Genomic DNA, 20148 nt, shown 5'->3' on the forward strand with positions numbered 1-20148 from the left:
AAAGAGAGGTCACAATCACAACTCCTCTAGGTCTGTCCAGGCCAGGGGGAAGGAGGGTGGGACGAAGAAGAAGGCGAGAAGAAGACAACTAACATGGAACGTTATGGTAAGAACATAACTTCTATATGTTAAGTTGTCTATCTCGCCTTCATTCTTGCTGGATGGGACCGCGTCCCTAGCACCTTGTCCCGGGTGGCCTAACGGAACAGACTCCTGAGAACAGTGGAACCAAAGTTAGCTCTATGCCTAGAAGCTAAATCCAACTTATAATGAGAAATGAAAGTGTGAGGAGTAGCCCAAGTAGCCGCTGCACAAATGGTGTCAATAGGCAGTCTGTCTTGGAAGGCTAAAGAAGTAGCCAAAGCTCTGGTGGAATGGGCCTTAGGTTTATTAGGCAGCTTTTGATGTCTAATCTCATAAACAAGGGTAATCAGAGATGTAAGCCATCTAGATAATGATACCTTTGAAACTGAAAGTCCTTTTCTGCTTTCTGCATAGGAGATAAACAGTTGGTCAGATTTTCTGAATTGTTTTGTTCTATCCAAATAGTACTTCAACTGACGATGAACATCTAGCCAGTGTAATTTTTGTTCAGACCTATTGGAATATTCTGGAAAAAAGACAGGGAGGTCAATGCTTTGATTTAGATTTGACGTCGAGACTACCTTAGGCAAGAAGGATGGGTTGGTTCATAAGGATACCCTGTCCTTATGGAACAATAAATAAGGAGGTCGACAGCTGAGTGCATGAAGTTCTGAGACTCTTCTAGCTGAAGTAATAGCTACCAGAAAGAGAGTCTTCCATGATAGCAATTTTAAAGAACAGGAGGCTGCAGGTTCGAAAGGGGGTAGAATCAAAGAAGTAAGAACTAAATTTAGGTCCCAAGGAGAAGGAGGATTTCTTATAGGAGGTCTGAGAAGAAAAACTCCTTTCAAAAAGGCTTTGCAAAGCTTGTGGGACATTAAGGCAGACTCAGAAATACCTACATGAAAGTTAGAGATAGCTGCCAATTGAACTTTAAGAGTAGAAGGCGATGAACCTGCATGGAAGAGTTCAGCTAGAAATTCAAGGACTATTTGGATGGAAGCAGTGAAGGGATCTATGTCCCTTCCTTGAGCCCAATATGTGAAACGTTTCCACTTACTCAAATAAATCTTCCTAGTGGAAGATTTATGGGAAGTTATCAAAATATCTCGAACAGAGCGAGATAATTGAGGAAGCCTGGCTAATGTTGGAACTGGAGGAACCAAGCAGTGAGGTTCAGAGAGGGAGGGAGCGATGTAACTGACCCGATTGATGGATCAAAAGGTCTGGAACTAGGTCCAGATGCCAAGGTCGCTCCAGTAGAAATTGATGTAGAAAGGGGAACCACACCTGTCGAGGCCAGTAAGGAGCAATGAGGATCAACGAGGCCTTCTGAGCGATAGCTTTCTGTATCACTTGAGAGATTAGTGGGAAGGGAGGAAATGCATACAGAAGTCCCCGGGGCCAAACTTGGACTAGAGCGTCTCTGCTGGGTTGGCCTGGTAAAGGGAATAGAGTGAAATAATGTCTGCACTTGCTGTTTTGGGGAGTAGCAAAAAGATTGCAGCAAGGCTGACCCCACTTGAGAAAAATCTCTCTCACAACAGAGTCTTTCAGAGACCACTCGTGAGGCATGAGGATAGCTCTGCTCAATTTGTCCGCTATTTGATTGGACTTCCCGGCGATGTGCGTTGCTATCAGAAAACGCTGAGAAGAAATCGCCCATTGCCACAATCTGAGTGCTTCTCGACACAGGGGGTAGGACCTGGTTCCGCCTTGTTTGTTGAAGTACCATACTACAGACATATTGTCTGTCTGGATTGCAATGGATCCCAAGGAGAGAGAGTCTTGAAGGGCTTGCAACGCTAAAAGCACTGCTCTCATCTCCAGAACATTTATGTGCAAGTGGCATTCGTCTGGTTGCCATGTGCCCTGGACCATCCTGCCCTGATAATGCCCCCCCCACCCGATCAGGGAGGCGTCCGTTGTCAAAGTAGCAACCGGAGGGGGGGGAACAAATGGTCTTCCCAACCAGAGCTGAGGGGAAGACATCCACCACATGAGATGATTTCTGCACGTCTGCGTGATCATAATGGTATGGGACATTGGAAGTTGCTGGTATGACCATTGTGTAAAGAGCATCCATTGAAGGATTCTCATGTGGAATCTGGCTAATGGAAGCAGAGGTATGGCAGCCGCCATAATTCCCAACACTTTCAGAACTAACCTGGCTTTGATTCTGTTGTTGTTGAAAAGGAGTGAGACCAGTCTGTGTATGTCTGTTATTCTCTGATCTGTTAGCTTCGCAGACATGTTTACTGTGTCTAGATTTGCGCCTATGAAGGTAATAGTACGACAAGGCGACAAAACAGACTTTTCGCAATTTATTGAAATGCCTAACTTTTGACAAATGCGAAAGGTGTAATCCCTGGCCATCAGAAGGAGATGCTTGGTGGGGGCTGTGAGGAGCCAGTCGTCCAAATATGGAAACACCTGGAATCCTTGTCGTCTCAGGTGAGAAGCTACCACTGCCATGCATTTGGTAAACACCCGGGGGGCAGTGGTGAGACCAAAGGGCAGTGCCCTGAATTGGAAATGACTGGTTCCCAGCCTGAAGCGGAGGAATCTTCTGGAGCGTCTGTTCATTTTTATGTGATAGTACGCATCCTGAAGGTCTATAGAGCACATCCAGTTTCCTTTTCCCAATAGGGGAAGGATGGACTGCAGCATGACCATCCGAAATCTTGTTTTCTTGACTGATCTGTTCAAGATACTGAGATCCAAAATTGGTCTCCAGTCCCCTGTTTTCTTTGGAACTAAAAAGAACCTTGAGTAGATTCCGGATCCTTGCTGGTCTGCTGGAACTGGCTGAATTGCTCTTTTTGCAAGCAGTTTTGAAATTTCCAAAACCGCTAGATCCCTTTGCGCGGGTGGAACATCTGGAAGGGATTTTTTTGATTGTTTCGGAATGCGAAGAAAGGGGATAGAATAGCCTTCGGAAATGATAGACTGTACCCATTTGTCTTGAGTCAGGGATAGCCAGGCTTTTGGGTACAGTGACAACCTTCCCCCGACTGCCTCCGAAGGTGGGCAGCCGGGCAACACCTCAGGGATGCTGAAAGGGCTTATCAGAGAAGGCTTCTCGATTGCCCTGGTTCTGCGGAGCCCCCCTGCCTCGAGGGCGACGTCTACCATTGTTATTCCCGCCTCTGCCTCTGGCGGGGTAATGACTTTGTGCGTCAGGCGAAGTCCCTTGATTTTGTTTACGGAACCACATTTTCCCACTTTTCTGGCCTTTGGGGTAAGGCCTAGAAGGAGTAGAAACACGGACTCCGACGGCAGAAAGAGTCTTGCCATCAGTCTCGCACCTAGTCAAGGTTTCTTTCACTTGAGGACCAAAGAGAGATGATCCATCAAACGGGGAGTTAGTGAAAGACGTCTTGAAGGGGTCCGCAAAATTGCATAGCCGCATCCAGGCATGCCTACGTAAGGCCACACCTGTCCCTGCGGCCCTACTCGCTCCATCAGCCGCATAAGAAAGGAGGTGCATGGAGGAGTTGGCTATGGAGTTAAGGGTAGCCAGCTGAGTGTTCATTTTATCTTGAAAACCCACAGCTGTAGGATCCTTCAACATGTCACTCGCTTCTTTAATCAAGTCTCTTTGAAGACGAGTGAAATGGCACAGGTAGTTCAGCGAACGCATAGTAAATGTCGCTGACGAAAACATCCGCTTCCCGTACCTGTCCATGGACCTAGATTCCTTGTTAGGTGGATGGACAGGTACTGAAGGATCAGCTAATTCCTTCTTAGTGGCAGCAGCTACCACCATAGCATCCACAGAAACTCCTTTTGTCAAGAACTGCTTGTCTGCTGGTGCCGTTATGAATTTGGAGGGTCTCCTGGGAGTGGGATCTACTGAATCAGGAGCCGTCCATGCCTTTTTAGCAACCACCTGCATGAGGGGGTCAAAGGGGGGGACACCCAGGAGGTGGAAGGGCGAGAGCCAAACGCCTCAAGATATACAGATTCATCCTCCGAAGGGTTAAGGGCTGGCCAATTTCCCCTCTGCTTCAGGATCTCTAGAATGTCTGCAAAGAGACATCTTCAGAAGGGGAACGGGGAACCCTCGGAATCATCTAAATCTGTATCAGATGTGATTGACTCAGGTGAGTCAATGTGTTTCCTCTTACACTTCCTCTTCCGAGGGGGCTCTTCTGCCAAATCAGGAGAGGCCTCGGAAGAGGATGAGATCCCCACAGGGGGTTCCTGAGGAGCTGGCTCTCTGCGGTCCGGGATGAGGGAGTGAGTCGACTTGACCTGAGGCACCGTAGAGGGAGGGGCGGACGGCGCCGACTGTGGAGTAGAGCCAGGCTCTAACACACTCCGCATATCCTCGAAAGCACCCCTGTCAGGCAAAGCCAGAGGTCCCCGCTCCGAGAAGCTGAGAACCCCCCTCGGCACCAACAGTGATGGCTCCGAGGCCGATGTCGGAGCCGAACTCACCAGCGCCAAAGCTCCGAGAGGAAGAGCGGGGTCGGACAAGGGTCCGATGCCACTCACCCCCTCGGAGCCGACGATGGAAGTCCGGCGCCGAGATTCTTCCAAGGAAGAAATCGGAGCCGACAACGGAGCCGAAGACAATTGTATCGGCTCCGACGCTATCACAGTCTCGGTTCCGACACGACCCGGCTCCGAGCTCAAGAGAGTCGAAGGAGGAATATATTGATGGACAGGGGCAGGCATCGACTGATGAGTCGGGCTCTGAAGCATCTGGGCCAGTGCCTCGGACTTAAGAAGTCGACTCACTACCCTCTGAAGGTCATGATCCGACAGCCTCGATGACCTAGAGGAGTGAGATCTATGGCTCCGTTCAGACAGCAGGGGAGATCCAGGAGCCGAATGAATGGAGCCAAGGGATGGTGACCTGGACCTCTTCCTAGTTGTCGGCTCCGAAGGTCTGGTCGGAGCCGACACGGGAATTTCTAATACCTCGGCTCCAGCCGGAGCCGAGGGAACCACAGAAACTGTGGACTGAGACTCATCGGCTCCAGCCGGAGCCGATGTAGGCAGAGGTTTTGAAGCCTTAGGTCTCGGCTCAGTTGTCGGAGCCGAAGACCTAGATGCCTTGGAGGGCTTCCCTGAAGACACAGTAAGGGAATCCTCTGGCTTGAGTAAGCCTCTTAAAATTAACTTATTTTTTCTTTCCTGCAGGACCCTGGGGCTGAAGCCATGGCAAACAGCACAGGAGTCCTGCAGGTGCAAAGGTCCCAGACAGTAGACACAAGAAGTGTGAGCGTCTGTCAGAGACATTTTCTGACAGCACGCATCACACTTCTTGAATCCGGAGACCTTTGCTTCTTTAGACATCCCAAAGGTGCAATCACACACACAGTCACAAACACACTGATTACACCCTGTCTAATTTAGCTTAAAATAAAAACAATTAGCTAGGTTTTTAAATTAAGAAAAAAATAACACACACACTCCACTAGGGAAAGAAAAAGGGCCTGTAGGCCCAAGGGAAGAACTTAAAGTTCTTGTGGGAAAAAAACAGGAATTTTTAAGAAAGGGGATAAGAATTCCTCTAAACTAAGGGAAATAAGTATAAATATTAAAAATAAAGGGGTTTTAATACACTAACTTTACAAGAAAGTCACTTACCAAGAACCGGTAGAAAACCAACACCTCGATTGCTGTAGCGGCAAACGAGATCTGAGGTAACTCTCGCCTAGCATTGTGGGATATAAGGGGAGCCTCGAGCCGGTGGAACCAACTCTCGAGCTTTTAGAGTGGCCGAGTCGGAGCCGAGGTCGGCTCCGAACCCATCCAGCAAGAATGAAGGCGAGATAGACAACTTAACATTTAGCATTAGCAGCTCCCCAAGAATGCCTCATTATCATTTAACACAGCTATCAGGATAACCCACCTTTGTGATTCTACCAACTATGAAAAATCAGTATGGCGGGCCTGTCTCTCAATCAGAAAGGATTACCGTGAGATTCTGAAACCTAGGAAATATCTCATGCTTTATTGGAATATCACATGGTTCAAAGATTTTAGGAAAAAGTAAGCTTGAATGGCAGAAAGACGGTTTAGATAAACATGACATGTATGTGATATGATAAGGACATTATACACATATATCTATATTATAGATTTCGCCAAAAAATTAATAGACTGGCATTATGATTTCTGCAATGACCATAATTTCTGTATTGACACCACTGACAGAAGATTGTCTTCATGTTTATGGTACTTATGGAAAACTAGATATATGCAGAATTGGTAAAATTGTTTGATAAAAATAAGACTTGGTTAAAATGTCAAAAGAAATTAAATGTTGGTTGTAGGTGAAACAGTGGAGAGAATGACATACTTGATATTGACATAGTCTTATGTTCTTTTGAGTGTGTGTGTGTATGCGTGTAGTAAATGCTTGTAAGCATTATAAATATGCAAATATGTTTATATGCACATAAATACCCCTACTCTTTACAATAAGTGTTGTGGAATCTTTCACATCCACAAAACTCAGGCAGACTACGCCTTGGTTTAACATCTCATTCAAAGGACAGATAGAAAATAAAACAAAGTGGAGGACAAATACAAACAGTAGTAGAAAAAGTAATAGATATAGTGAAATAGAAAGAAAGAAAGAAAGGAGGAATCTGTTTTGACTTTTAAGTACGAAGTGAGACACTAGTCCACTGAAAAAAAGAAGTTATGTATCTACCATAACGTTCCATGTTACTTGTCCTTCATCTCGCCTTCCTTGTTGCTGGATGGGTTCAGAGCTGATCCTTGGCTCCGACTCGGCCACTTTCTATAGCTCGAGAGCTCTTTACTGGCTCTAGGCTACCCCTTATCCCAGAATGCCCAGCGTCAGCTACCCAGATCTCGTTTGAGATAGCTCACACTAGACATAATCGTAGAAGATAATGCATTATTATTAAACCTGGATATACAGTAAACTGTCATGGTTTGCATGGGAAGCAACTAAGAACAAAACAAGTTAGCCAGTGAAACCATTGAAAAACTCCTCTCAATCCTCGAGGAAGGGGGAAGGAGGGAGGGACACAAGAAGGAAGGCGAGATGAAGGACAACTAACATGGAACGTTATGGTAGGTACATAACTTCTTTATGTTAAGTTGTCCAATCTCACCTTCATTCTTGCTGGATGGGACAGCATCCCTAGCACCTCAATCCTGGGTGGCTCACTGGAACAGACTCTTCAGAACCGTGGAACCACAGGAAGCCCTGCCCCGGGAGACCACATCCACTTTGTAATGAGAAATAAATGTATAAGGATCTGCCCAAGTAGCTGCTGCACAAATTGAATCTATAGGCAATCTAGATTGAAAAGCTACCAAAGTAGCAACTGACCTGGTTGAATGACCTTTGGATCCTGCTGGAAGATCTTTTTGTCGCAAATGGTAAGTATAGGCAATGGTGTCTGATAACCATTTTGACACAGTTACTTTAGAAACTGGAAGGCCTTGTTTGTTGTTAGCAAATGAAAGGAACAACTGATCTGATTTTCTCAGCTCTTTCATTCTATGGAGATAGAAACATAGTTGTCTATGCACATCCAATTGGTGTAATCTTTATTCTGCCTTACTGGAATGATTAGGGAAGAAGACAAGAAGTTCAATGGATTGATTCAAATTGTGTTCTGAATAAACTTTAGGTAGAAAAGATGGGTTGGTTCTCAGAGAAACTCTGTCTTTGTGAAAAACCAGGTATGGAGGGTGAACATATAGGGCATGGAGTTCTGAAACACGTCTGGCAAAAGTAATAGCAACTAGGAAGAGAGTTTTCCAAGAGAGAAATTTCAAAGAACATGATGCTGCTGGTTCAAAGGGTGGCAGTATCAAGGAGGCCAGAACCAAACTGAGATCCCAGGGTGGAAGGGGCTTGTGAGACATTATGCTTGAGTTAAAAACTCCAATGTGAAAATTTGAAATGGCAGCTAGTTGTACTGTGATGGTAGCAGCAGCTGCACCAGATTGAAACAGTTCTGCTAAGAAATCTAAAATTTCATGCACAGGAGCTGTAAAAGGATCTAAATTCCTGGATTCTGCCCAGTAAGAGATTTTTTTCCATTTGCTAGCATAAACTTTCCTTGTAGTTTTCTTATGGGAGGAAACAATAATATCACGCACTGCTGGGGAAATATTTGGGAGCCTGGCTAAGACTGGAAGTGGAGTAACCAAGCTGTGAGCTTGAGAGATTGGAGGGACTGGTGTAACCCGCCTGACTGATGAATCAAGAGGTCCGGCACTGGGTCCCGAACCCATAGGCTGGGCTAGAAGGTGAGGGTGAAGGAACGGAAACCAAATCTGTCAAGACCAATAGGAGGCAATGAGGATCATCTTGCAACCCAACAATTTTGCTTTCTGAATGACTTTTGGAATTAGGGAGAAGGGGGGAAATGCATAAAGGAGTCCCTGAGGCCAATCATGGACTAGAGCATCCCTGGGTGTCTGGCCTGGAGGAGGAACAAGGGAGAAGTAGCTGCTGCATTTGTTGTTGAGGGGAGAGGCAAAGAGATCGCAGCAAGGATGGCCCCATTTGTGGAAAATAAGATCCACAATTTTCTGTTTCAGAGACCACTCATGCAGCATGAGGATAGCCCTGCTGAGCCTGTCTGCTATTAAGTTAGATTTCCCAGGGCTATGTGTTGCTGTCAAAAAACGTTGGGAGGAAATCGCCCATTGCCAGTCTGAGGGCCTCTCGGCACAAGGGGTAAGACCTGGTTCCACCCTGTTTGGTGATGTACCAAACCACTGACATGTTGTCCATCTGTATTGCAGCAGTCCCGGCAAGGAGAGAGTCTTGAAGAGCTTGAAATGCTAGGCGCACCACTCTCATCTCCAGGACATTGATGTGCAAGTGGTACTAGTGAGGTTGCCACATGCCTTGAAGTGTCTTCCCTAGATAATGCCCTCCCCCCACCCAATCAGGGGAAGCGTCCGTGGTCACTGTGGCAACCAGATGGGATTCCATGAAAGGTCTGCCCTGAGTCACTATTGGGGAGACATTCCACCAGGAAAGGTGTCTTTTGCAAGATTCCATAATTAGCATCATGTGAGACATGGGTAATTCCTGGAAGGACCATTGTGTGAAAAGAAGCCACTGAAGGATTCTCATGTGAAAGTGTGCTAAGGGAACTAGAAGAATGGCTGCTGCCATGGACCCTAGAGCTTGAAGGACATATCTGACTTGAATTTTTTTGCTCCTCAGGAGAAGTGACACCTGTTGTAGAATAAGGGAAACTCTTTCCTGAGGCAATTTTACAATCATTTTTCTTGTGTCTAGCTCTGCTCCTATGCATGTAATAGATTGACAGGGCAACAAGGCAGATTTTTTGAAGTTTATTGTGATGCCTAGTTGAGCACAGGATGATATGGTGTAATCTTGTGCCTCTATAAGTTGTTGCCTGGTGGTAGCAGTGAGGAGCCAGTCATCTAGATAAGGAAACACCTGGAATCCTAGACATCACAGGTGAGCCGTAACTACTGCCATGCATTTGGTGAACACCCTGGGGGCTGTGGTGAGACCAAAGAGCAGAGCTCTGAATTGGTAATGACTGACCCCTAGCTGGAAGCGTAGAAATCTCCTGGACTGTCTGTCCATTTTTATATGACAGTACGCGTCCTGAAGATCTATGGAGCACATCCAATTGTCCTGACCCAGAAAGGGGAGAATGAACTGCAGTGTTACCATCCGGAACTTTTCTTTTTGTATAGCTTTGTTTAATCTGCTGAGATCCAGAACTGGTCTCCAGTCCCCTGTCTTTTTGGGCACTAAAAAGAATCTTGAGTAAGTTCCAGATCCTACTTGGTCTGCGGGGACTTCCTGGATGGCTCTTTTTTCTAGCAGTCTTGAAACTTCTGCCTGATCCCTTAGATTGGGTGGAACATCTGGGATGGATTTTTTTGAAACAAGAGGGGATTGATGGAATGGAATTTTGTAATCTCCGGATATAATGGATAGTACCCATTTGTCTTTTGTAATATTTTGCCAGGCGATTGGGTACAATGAAAGCCTTACCCCGACTGCCTCCAGAGTTGAGCAGTCGGGCATCCCTTCCGAGATGTTGCTAGGGTCTGGAAGAGAACATATCTCTGTCACCCTGAATTTGCGGCCCCCCTCTGCCACGAGGGCGGCATCTGCCATTGTTATTGTTTCCCCCTCTGCCCCTGGGGGGAAAATCACCACGTGCGTCAGGCAAGGGTTCCTGGGATTTTCGAAACCACATCTTTCCACCCTTCTGACCCTTTGGGTATGGTCTGGTAGGAGTGGAAAAATGGACTCCCACATCAGAGAGCATCTTGCCTTCCTGCTGGCACCTGGTAAGCGTGTCTTTCACCTGAGGCCCAAAGAGAGAGGAGCCAAAGGGGGTATTGGTGAAGGACTCTTTGAAAGGTTCCGCAAACTGACACAGCCACAGCCAAGAATGCCTCCTAAGAGCCACTCCTGCTCCTGCAGCTCTGATCGCTCCATCGGCTGCGTATGAAATAAGCCTCATGGAGGAGTTGACTACTGAATTTAAAGTCCCAGCTGGGTAGCTACCTTGGCTGAAGCTCCCTCAGCTGTGGGATCTTGTAGGGTATCTCCAAGCTCTGTTAGGAGATCCCTCTGAAGTCTAGTAAAATAGAAATGTTAGTTCAGGGACCTAAGGGAGAAGGTCGCTGATGAAAAGATTTGCTTCCCATATCTGTCCATCATATGAGACTCTTTATTCGGTGGATGGACAGATGAGGAGGTTTCAGCTAACTCTCTCTTTGTGGCTGCTGCTATCACCAGGGCATCAACTGGGACACCTTTAGTCAGGAATTGTCTGTCTTGGGGAGCTGTGATAAATTTATTAGGTCTCCTCGGGACAGGTTCCATGGAATCTGGAGCTGACCAAGCCTTTCAAGACACTACGGACATGAGTGGATCAAAAGGCAGAGTCACAGGAAGGTCAGGAAACAAATGTGTCCAGGTATACAGACTCATCCTCGGAGGGGGCTAGGGAAGTCCAGCTATACCTCTGCCTAAGAATCTCGAAGATGTCCAAAAAGGAAACATCTTCAGAGGGAGACTTGTGGACCCCGCCGATTCATCCAGGTCTGTATCTGAGGTGACAGACTCAGGGGAGTCTTGGTGCTTCCTCTTGCACTTTTTCGTCCAGGAAGCCTGCTCAGAATGCTCTGGGGAGGTTTTGGAAGAAGAGGGTTCACCCAATGGGGTGTCCTTGGGCATAGGTTCTCTACGCTTTGGGGCTGGAGGAGGAGCAGAAGTTGGCACCGAAGGGGACGGAGCCAATGGGACCAATAGTGGGGCTCTCTGTGGGGACAGCACTCTCTGCATGACCTCAAAGGTGTCATGGTCTCGACACAAAGAGAGCTCCGGCACCAAAGAGACAGGAATCCACTCTGCACCGAGGGCGATGGCTCCAAGGCCAATGTGGGAGCCAAGCTCAACTGAGCCAACGCTCTGAGAGGAAGAGCGGGGTTGGACAAGGGTCCGATGCCACTTCCCCCCTCAGAGATGACGAGAGGGCTTCAGTGCCCAGATACCTCAATGGAAGGAAGAAATGAGGTAATTGGAGCCAACATCGGAGCTGAAGAGATGTCATTGGAGCCGAAGGAACCACTATCGGAATGTCCATGGACTCTGGCTCCGAACTAAGCATAGTCGGAGGAGGAATCAATATTGAAGCGGATGGAGCCAAGGCCTGTTGAGGCAGGCTCGAAAGCATTTTTGCAAGGGCCTATGACTTCAGCAACCTACTGACCACTCTCTCTACGTCCTGATCCGATAACCTTCAGGATCGAGAGGAGTGGGAAGATGAGCGATGACTGGCTGTGCTTTGAAGTAAGGGTGATTGAGGCACCGAGCGAATCGGCTCCAATGAAGGAGATCTAGCTCATTTGTGGCTCCGAGATGGCTCGAGGTAACAGTTGGAGCCGACAGAGAAGTAGTCTTGTCTGTGCTACAGGGCACCGACACACTTCATTTGTCAAGCTCACAGGTCGGTTTCGAACGTGGAGCCAACAGCTTGACTAACTTCAAAGATTTCACTGGCTGAGATGCTTTAGCCGGAGAATCCTGTTTCAACAATCCACGGAGGAGTAGCTTGTTTTTCCACTCCTGCAGGACCCTTGGACTAAAGGCATGACAAACAGAGCAAGAGTCCTGCAGGTGCAGAGCCCCCAAGCAGTACACACAACTAGTGTGCCCATCTGTCAAAGACATCTTCTGACAGCATGTGTCACACTTTTTTAAAACCCTGAGGTTTGAACTTCCTTGACATTTTCAGAAAAAAAGGAAGTACCACAAAAAGACTCACAACAATAATAAAAAATTATATTAATAAAAACCTTAAAGGAGAGCCTCTAACTTAAACAGCTGTCCTTAAGTGTGTGTGTGTGGGGTCTCTCTAATTTAAATGAGTTCATGGAACAACAGAAGGCCTAGCGACTAAGAAGTGATGGCCAACACAGCACAAAAATACAACAAAGGACAAGATAAGGGGTTTACGACTAAATAAACTTACAAACTACTATAACAGAGAAAAAATATACCAACTTTTCAAGTAAATTATTTAACTTTAAATAGAGAAAAACATTATACTAAGCCTGAGCCAGTACTGACGCAACCTCGCAGCTAAAGCAGCAAACGAGATCTGGGTAGCTGACACTGGGCAGTCTAGGATAAGGGGTAGCCTCGAGCCAGTAAAGAGCTCTCGAGCTATAGAAAGTGGCCAAGCCGGAGCCAAGGATTGGCTCCGAACCCATCCAGCAAGAACAAAGGTGAGACTGGATAACTTAACATCAATATTTTTAAATACATTAAGAAAGTAATTTCTCCAGTGTGCCCCAGATCACCAAGGTATAAAGACTAGGCTTGTACTCAGTGTAATAATAGAGCAGCCGAAAAAAACTGTTTACATCCAAAAAACAAAGTCTTCTGTTTTGTCTTAAGCTATATCCCCATAGATAAATTACTTGACTCATTCTCACAAGGAGGACCTCCATACTCTCCTCTGCATTTCCTCTAGCAGTTAGCATCCAATTCTTCAAAGATTTACGCTTAAGAAATATACACAACCATTTTCAGCTGTTGACACCAGCAACCATACAAAGTAACAACATTCTGCATGTACTGAAAAATTACTCAAGATGGTGCATTCACAAACATGGCACACAATCCCTAATGTGGGCTGCATACATTATGGTTCATATGCAGAGTGAAAGTAAAGCATGAAAGGAAAACATATTACTGCCCAGCTGCACACCCCACATTAGGACAGTTCTTAAACATACACTGTGTTACTGACAGAATGCATACCCTGTAATCTTCTGGACAACTACACTGTGAAATTAGGCAAAATGTATGATTTTGTACCTCACCCTTTAGATGTTTCTCTGCTAGGTTAGGGACATTGTTTGAGTATATTAGTTTCCCTAAACATTCATATGCTATGTCAGGTACTGCTCATTGGTTAAGTGGGACCCTGTTGATGTCATCATCATATTTTACTTTCCTAAATTTTTAAAACTGGATGACCATGCTACATATCTCTCAGATGTCCCTGATTTTCTCAGCTGCCCATGATTTTGACTCAAATTTTAGCTCTGTCCCCCTTAATACCTCCTGAAACTGGTGACATTTGCAAAAAAGTTGATGAATTACACTTAATAAATAATGGAAATAATTAGACTTATACATTTCTTTTATATCAGAAAATTCACATTTTCATATTCTGTCCCCATCTCAGGTTAATGGTACTAATATTTTAAATGTGTCCTTGATTGTTCCCAATTACTTGTTCCTGATTCTATTAAGATTTGTCCCTGATTTATTAAGAGTTATGCTGTGTTAGTCCTGTCATTTGTTAGCAGCTATTAATCACACTGTCTGTTTAATATTACTTATTACTACAGAAGATCCTCAGCACAAGAAACTGATGCAGAATAAGGTGAAGTCCCAAGACTGGAAAAAACTCCCTTATCAGCCTCAAAAAAAGTTGAGATCCCTCATTAAATCCTCTAAAGCTAACTATGAAAATAGAATTGCAGCAGATAGTAAAGATAACCATGCATTCTATAGTTATGTAAAGAATCTCCACGACAATACTCAGATTTGCCCTGAGCTACTGCACCTCCTATACCGAGCCAACAGATATTGCCAATATACTGGCTGACAGATTCTGTGCCAACTTTACCCCTCACCCCCAAAGGACCAATCACAATACCAGTAGACTGCCAGGCACCCAGTACTACTGCTGCACAGGTTAAAACAGCACTGTCCAAGGCCAAGAATACAGCTTCTACGGGACATGACAATATCCCTGGCTGTGTTATACATGAACTACAGAGTGAACTGTCACCACACCTGTGTGCCCTGTTCAATCACAGCCTCACCTCAGGCTTTGTCCCTACTGAATGGCACACTGCTGCAGTCAACCCTCTCCACAAAGGAGGAGAGGCTACAGACCCTGGGAACTATCGCCCCATTAGCCTGATGAGTCTGATATGCAAAGCTTTGGAACGCATCGTCATGGACCTAATAAACAAGGATATAGGGAATCTCCAAACTCTGGATCCCACACAGTTTGGTTTTGTGAAGGGTCGATCATGCCTGCTCAACCTGGTCGATTTCTTTGAGTCAGTCACTAGAGCTGTGGATGAAGGCAAGGTGGTTTATACAGCCTACCTTGATCTGGCCAAGGCCTTTGATACCATTCCCCACTCAGGAATCATAGAAAAACTCACTAAGCTAGGCATCAACTCCTATATTACTAGGTGGGTTGCAAACTGGCTCACAGATAGAACCCACAGTGTGAAAGTAGCTGACTCCAAGTCAGACTGATGAACAGTCACGAGTGGAGTCCCTCAAGTTTCGGTCCTGGGTCCTCTCCTGTTTGGTGTCTACTTCTCTGAAGTCCAGGCCAAAACAAAGGGACTCTGGCTTATAAACTTCGCAAACGATTGCAAGTTGGGAGCTATTATTAACTCACCAAGTGATGTTGACATTGTGCAGAAAGGTCTCACTGAGACCAACGAATGGTGTCAGAACCATGGCCTTAAGCTCAATGCCAAAAAATGTGTCGTCATCCCCTTTGGGAAAATCTCAGTTCCCATAAATTACCACATCAATGGTAGTCCACTGAACACAGAAGGTGTGATAAGAGATCTGGGAACACAGGTTGACAGCAACTCTGTTTTGACCACCACATTGCCACTGTGTTCAGAAAGTCCTTCTATGTGGCACATCTCATTACTAAAGGTTTTGCATCCAGGAAGAAAGAGGTCATTGTCTCCCTCTACTCTTCCCTCATTAGGCCAATCATTGAGTACAATGCCCCATTTGGCATGTACATCACTAGACACCTGCAACAACTGGAAAGGCTGCAAAAGTACCTCACAAAGATGATCCTAGGCATTAAACAGTTGTCCTATATGGACAGACTCAAAAAACTCCAACTATTCTCTGTCTCATATCGCCTAGTTAGAGGCAATCTCTGCTTGACTTACAAAGCCATGTCTGACCCAGCTCTGTTAGAAATGCTACATCTAAAGAAATACCAATCCGTCAACACCACATGCTCCAAAGACCTCAACCTCATTACCACAATCAACAGAACATGCTGGAGGGACAGGTTCATAACCCAGAGACTGCCCGTGCTATGGAATAGACTTTCCATACAGGTCAAACAAAGCACCTCACTGACCCTCTTAAAGAGAAATCTTGATTTATGGATGGGAAATAGAGAATTCACCCCAGGGATCACTCCAGTGGCTCTACTCAACACAGGCACTGGAACTAATGTCAGGTGGCACGATGCCAGAGTAATCCTATGGGCTAGGCTTGTAAAGGCTCCAGGGGCATTAGCCTAGTACACACCTATGAACTTGACAGTATGACATTGAGACATTACCGTTTGTAATGGATAGCGAGTATGGTGGTCTACCCTTTTGCATTCAAGCTCTGCAGTCATGATAAGGAGTTACTATTAAATGTTTCTGGTTATGTTGCCATGACCACAAGACACAACATCATTTAAATAGTATACACATTAAGAAATCTAGTCTTGCTGTTGTAATCAATGGCTGGAATATGGTAACATCAGTGTAGCAGTGGTGTAACTGAGAGCGGCCGTCACATTCCATTGCTTTGTTTGGTATGTCTGACTGGCTCACTTATTTACTCTGGCTCCTATGCAAGAATTCTGTCTCAGAAATGTTGAGGTAAATATGACTTCTATTATAATGGTACTGTTCAGCCATGGTATACTCAGCATTACATCACTGTTTTGTGGATGTGTGGTACATCACTAGTGCATTTGTAGGTCCATAAATTCCATATGCACGCCGATACTGACTTTGTGATTCATACATTATATGAACTGTAAAAATAGTAAGGCTCCTCATTTGTATAACTACTTTGCACCTGAACTCTTCCAGGTATACAGCAGTGTATGCTTCTACTCCAGAATGTTTGTTCATTTTAGTGAACTGCATAGGATCATGGTATGTGTTTTTTGACAACATACCAACCCTATGCAAATGTTGGCACTGTTTAGGAGTCCTGTTCTTAGTTTCAATTTGCCATTTGCAAAAACATTGGTGAATTACACTTAATAAATAATGGAAATAATTAGACTTTCATCCTATAGAGCCCACATTTTAACCACTGCTCCTGGGGTTCTGATCCACTGTAAGTGAATATTTAACAGTGCTAAACAGTTTTATTGCCCATTTTCATGACTATTACTTTAGCATGCCAATAGAGATGGACTTTTTTCAGAACTAGTGGGTACACTTAGCTTGGCTACTTGCAAGCAAAGTGTATGTGACTGCATACAGCACACTGGATATTTTGATTAATTATTTTATGATTCCCAAATATTAGTCAAATTCAAAATGATCCACCAAAATTGCAGTGTCTCAAGTTACGTTACAAATCATTTGTGCTCTGGCACATTTCAAATTTGCTGCTCCTTCTTGTCGCACAAATATGATGAACAAATGACTCTTTTCTGTAGCTGTCAAATATATATATAAAAACACACACACACACAGATATAAATATATATATATATATATATATATATATATATATATATATATATATATATATATATATATATACATACATACATACATATTGCTACAAAACAAAAAAACAGTTTCCTTAAAATAATATGTGTTCTTTCAAAGATATTTACCTGCACAGCTTGGTAATGTCACATTGTGTTTCTGAGGCAATTTAGTCTGGTAAACTGGAACCCCACAGCTTAAAGTGAAACTGCTCTCAGATTCTGTAAAAATTAAAATGTTATGTTCAGTAGTTGGTTGAGCAAACATACTGCATTGGATGTAAGTTATAATACAACACACATTTCAGTCATAGTTAGTGATGCTGGTGTGTCCACTGGGGGCTGAAATGTTTGCAATGAGCAAAGCAAAAGGCAGCAGGACTCTACCACAGCTGCAATAGGAACATGTTAACAATATTTTACGAGATATTAATGTTAGCATATGTTAATATTAAAATAAATCTAAATATATCACACCATGCATACTTTTCTAAGTTTCAAATTAAAGTTAAATGTAGCATCCATGTAGTGATGTATAGCCAAGATACATGAATGATATTATCACAGTACTCACTAGTCACTTTGCTCACACAGTCTCAGCAATGACCTAAACAAAGTAAGAACGCTTCAAGCAAAACCAGTTCAGCACAGCAGCTATTCTGGAAGGCACAGTATTATTACTCTCAAATGAATGATTGCCCAGCCAAGAGGAGTCATACAAAGAGTTGCTCAGTTTAAATCCAGAAGACCTTAGCTGGACACCACACACATACTTGCTATACTCATGGATAAAACCCATGAAATGCTCAGTCTCCTACTCACAACTGATTATTGCATTCATCTCTGCTGCCTGAAGAGGTTACAGTGGCACATGCTGCCTGCTAACAAGCCCTTCCTCATGCTGTGACTAATGGGAACACTAATTCCCCAAATCACAATTTATGACTAAAAATGTTAAAATATTTTTCCAAAATGATAATGTATTACATGAAATATTCAAGAAATAAATCAACCACCTTATATCCAACAAAATTAAAAAAAAAATCGGAAATCATCTGAAATAAAATATGTGGATTTACCTACCACATTCTGCAGAAAATAATATCACAGAATCTGTGACTGCCTACTTCCAAACATCCATTACTTACAGCATGAACTCTTATTTTCATACTGTTCTTTCTTGGTCACTGCCCATTCCTTGCATGTTCAATTAAGTTTAGCACCCTTGTTAGGTCTCTGGTCTTGCTACATATTTTCTTTGTTACATCATGAAGGGTTCTCCTTTTAACACCTCTAAGTTTAGGTAAACTATCACCAGCAGTATCAGACCACAATTGACATTTGCATGTTTTACGGACGCTCTGAGATGGCACCTCACTAAAATCTCCTATTGTAAAATGTATTTGTGTAACCACACAACTAAGATTTAATGCTGCAGTCCATAATGGCTCTTGTTTTATTCTTGTCCTTCTTTTCCTCTGGAAACTTTTATGGCCTAATTGTCTACAATGTCAAAATATGTTCTAGATGAAATCAGAGCAATTACATTAAAAACTACATAACTGATGTACTCCTTATTCTACTGAATTAGAAGTTATGTACCTACCATAACGTTCCATGTTAGTTGTCTTCTTCTCGCCTTCTTTCTTGCTGGATGGGTTCGGAGCCGATCCTCGGCTCCGACTCGGCCACTCTAAAAGCTCAAGAGCTAGTTTCACCGGCTCGAGGCTCCCCTATATCCCACAATGCTAGGCGGTAACTTCCTCAGATCTCGTTTGAAAGCTAAGACCAGCAATAAATTTCCATAAGGAACAAATAAACTCTTCTAGGTCTGTCCTGGCTAGGGGGAAGGAGGGTGGGACGCAAGAAAGAAGGCGAGAAGAAGACAGCTAACATGGAACGTTATGGTAGGTACATAACTTCTAAATGTTAAGTTGTCAATCTCGCCTTCATTCTTGCTGAATGGGACCGCGTCCCTAGCACCTTGTCCCGGGTGGCCTATCGGAACAGACTCTTGAGTACAGTGGAACCAAAGTTGGCCCGGTCTCTAGAGGCCAGGTCCAACTTATAATGAGAAATGAAGGTATGGGGAGAAGCCCAAGTAGCTGCAGAACAAATCGAATCAATAGGCAGCCTATCTTGGAAAGCTACCGAGGTGGCTAAAGCTCTAGTTGAATGAGCCCTGGGTTTGGATGGCAACCGTTGATGTCTTATTTCATACACTAGGGTAATCAACGAAGTAAGCCATCTAGAGAGAGAGACTTTAGAGACTGAAAGGCCCATTCTACCTTCTGCATAAGAAACAAACAGTTGGTCAGATTTCCTGAATTGTTTGGTCCTGTCTAGATAGTACCTAAGCTGGCAGTGAATATCTAAACTGTGTAACTTTTGTTCTGACCTATTAGAATAATTTGGGAAGAACACAGGAAGCTCAATGGTTTGATTCAAATTTGCCAATGAAGCTACTTTGGGCAAAAAAGATGGGTTAGTACGCAAGGAAACCCTGTCTTTATGAAAAACTAGATAAGGGGGTTGACTACACAGAGCATGAAGTTCGGAGACTCTTCTAGCTGAGGTGATAGCTACTAAAAAGAGAGTCTTCCAGGAAAGTAATTTTATAGAACATGAAGCTGCAGGTTCAAAGGGGGGAAGAATTAAGGATGCCAGAACCAAGTTGAGATCCCATCGAGGAGGAGGATCTTTGATGGGTGGTTTGAGCAGAAAGACTCCCTTTAGAAAGGCCTTGCAGAGTTTGTGAGACATGATAGAGGACTCTGAGACTCCAACATGAAAGTTCGAAATTGCAGCCAATTGAACTCTAATGGTAGAAGGGGACGAACCTGCATGGAAAAGTTCGGCTAGAAAGTCTAGAACTGTTTGAATAGAAGCAGTGAAAGGATCTATGTTCTTTGACTGCGCCCAAAAGGAAAAACGTTTCCACTTGCTATGATAAATCTTCTGAGTGGAAGATTTATGAGAGGCAATCAAGATATCTCTAATTGAGTGAGATATCAAAGGAAGCCTGGCT

At 44.3% G+C, this 20148-nt stretch overlaps 1 protein-coding gene across 1 annotated transcript in view; it reads right to left on the minus strand.

Annotated features, from left to right (window-relative positions):
* Window positions 1-20148, minus strand: part of SCUBE1 (signal peptide, CUB domain and EGF like domain containing 1) — a 4299807-nt gene that overhangs the window by 955913 nt on the left and 3323746 nt on the right. Inside the window, exon 13 of the mRNA XM_044087300.1 lies at window positions 17250-17342. Coding sequence (XP_043943235.1) covers window positions 17250-17342 — 93 coding nt within the window. The remainder of the gene's footprint in view (window positions 1-17249; window positions 17343-20148) is intronic.

This window comes from Protopterus annectens, chromosome 11.part0 (genome assembly GCF_019279795.1).
Source record: "Protopterus annectens isolate FY-2018-M chromosome 11.part0, PAN1.0, whole genome shotgun sequence".
NCBI classification, from domain to species: domain Eukaryota; kingdom Metazoa; phylum Chordata; order Ceratodontiformes; family Protopteridae; genus Protopterus; species Protopterus annectens.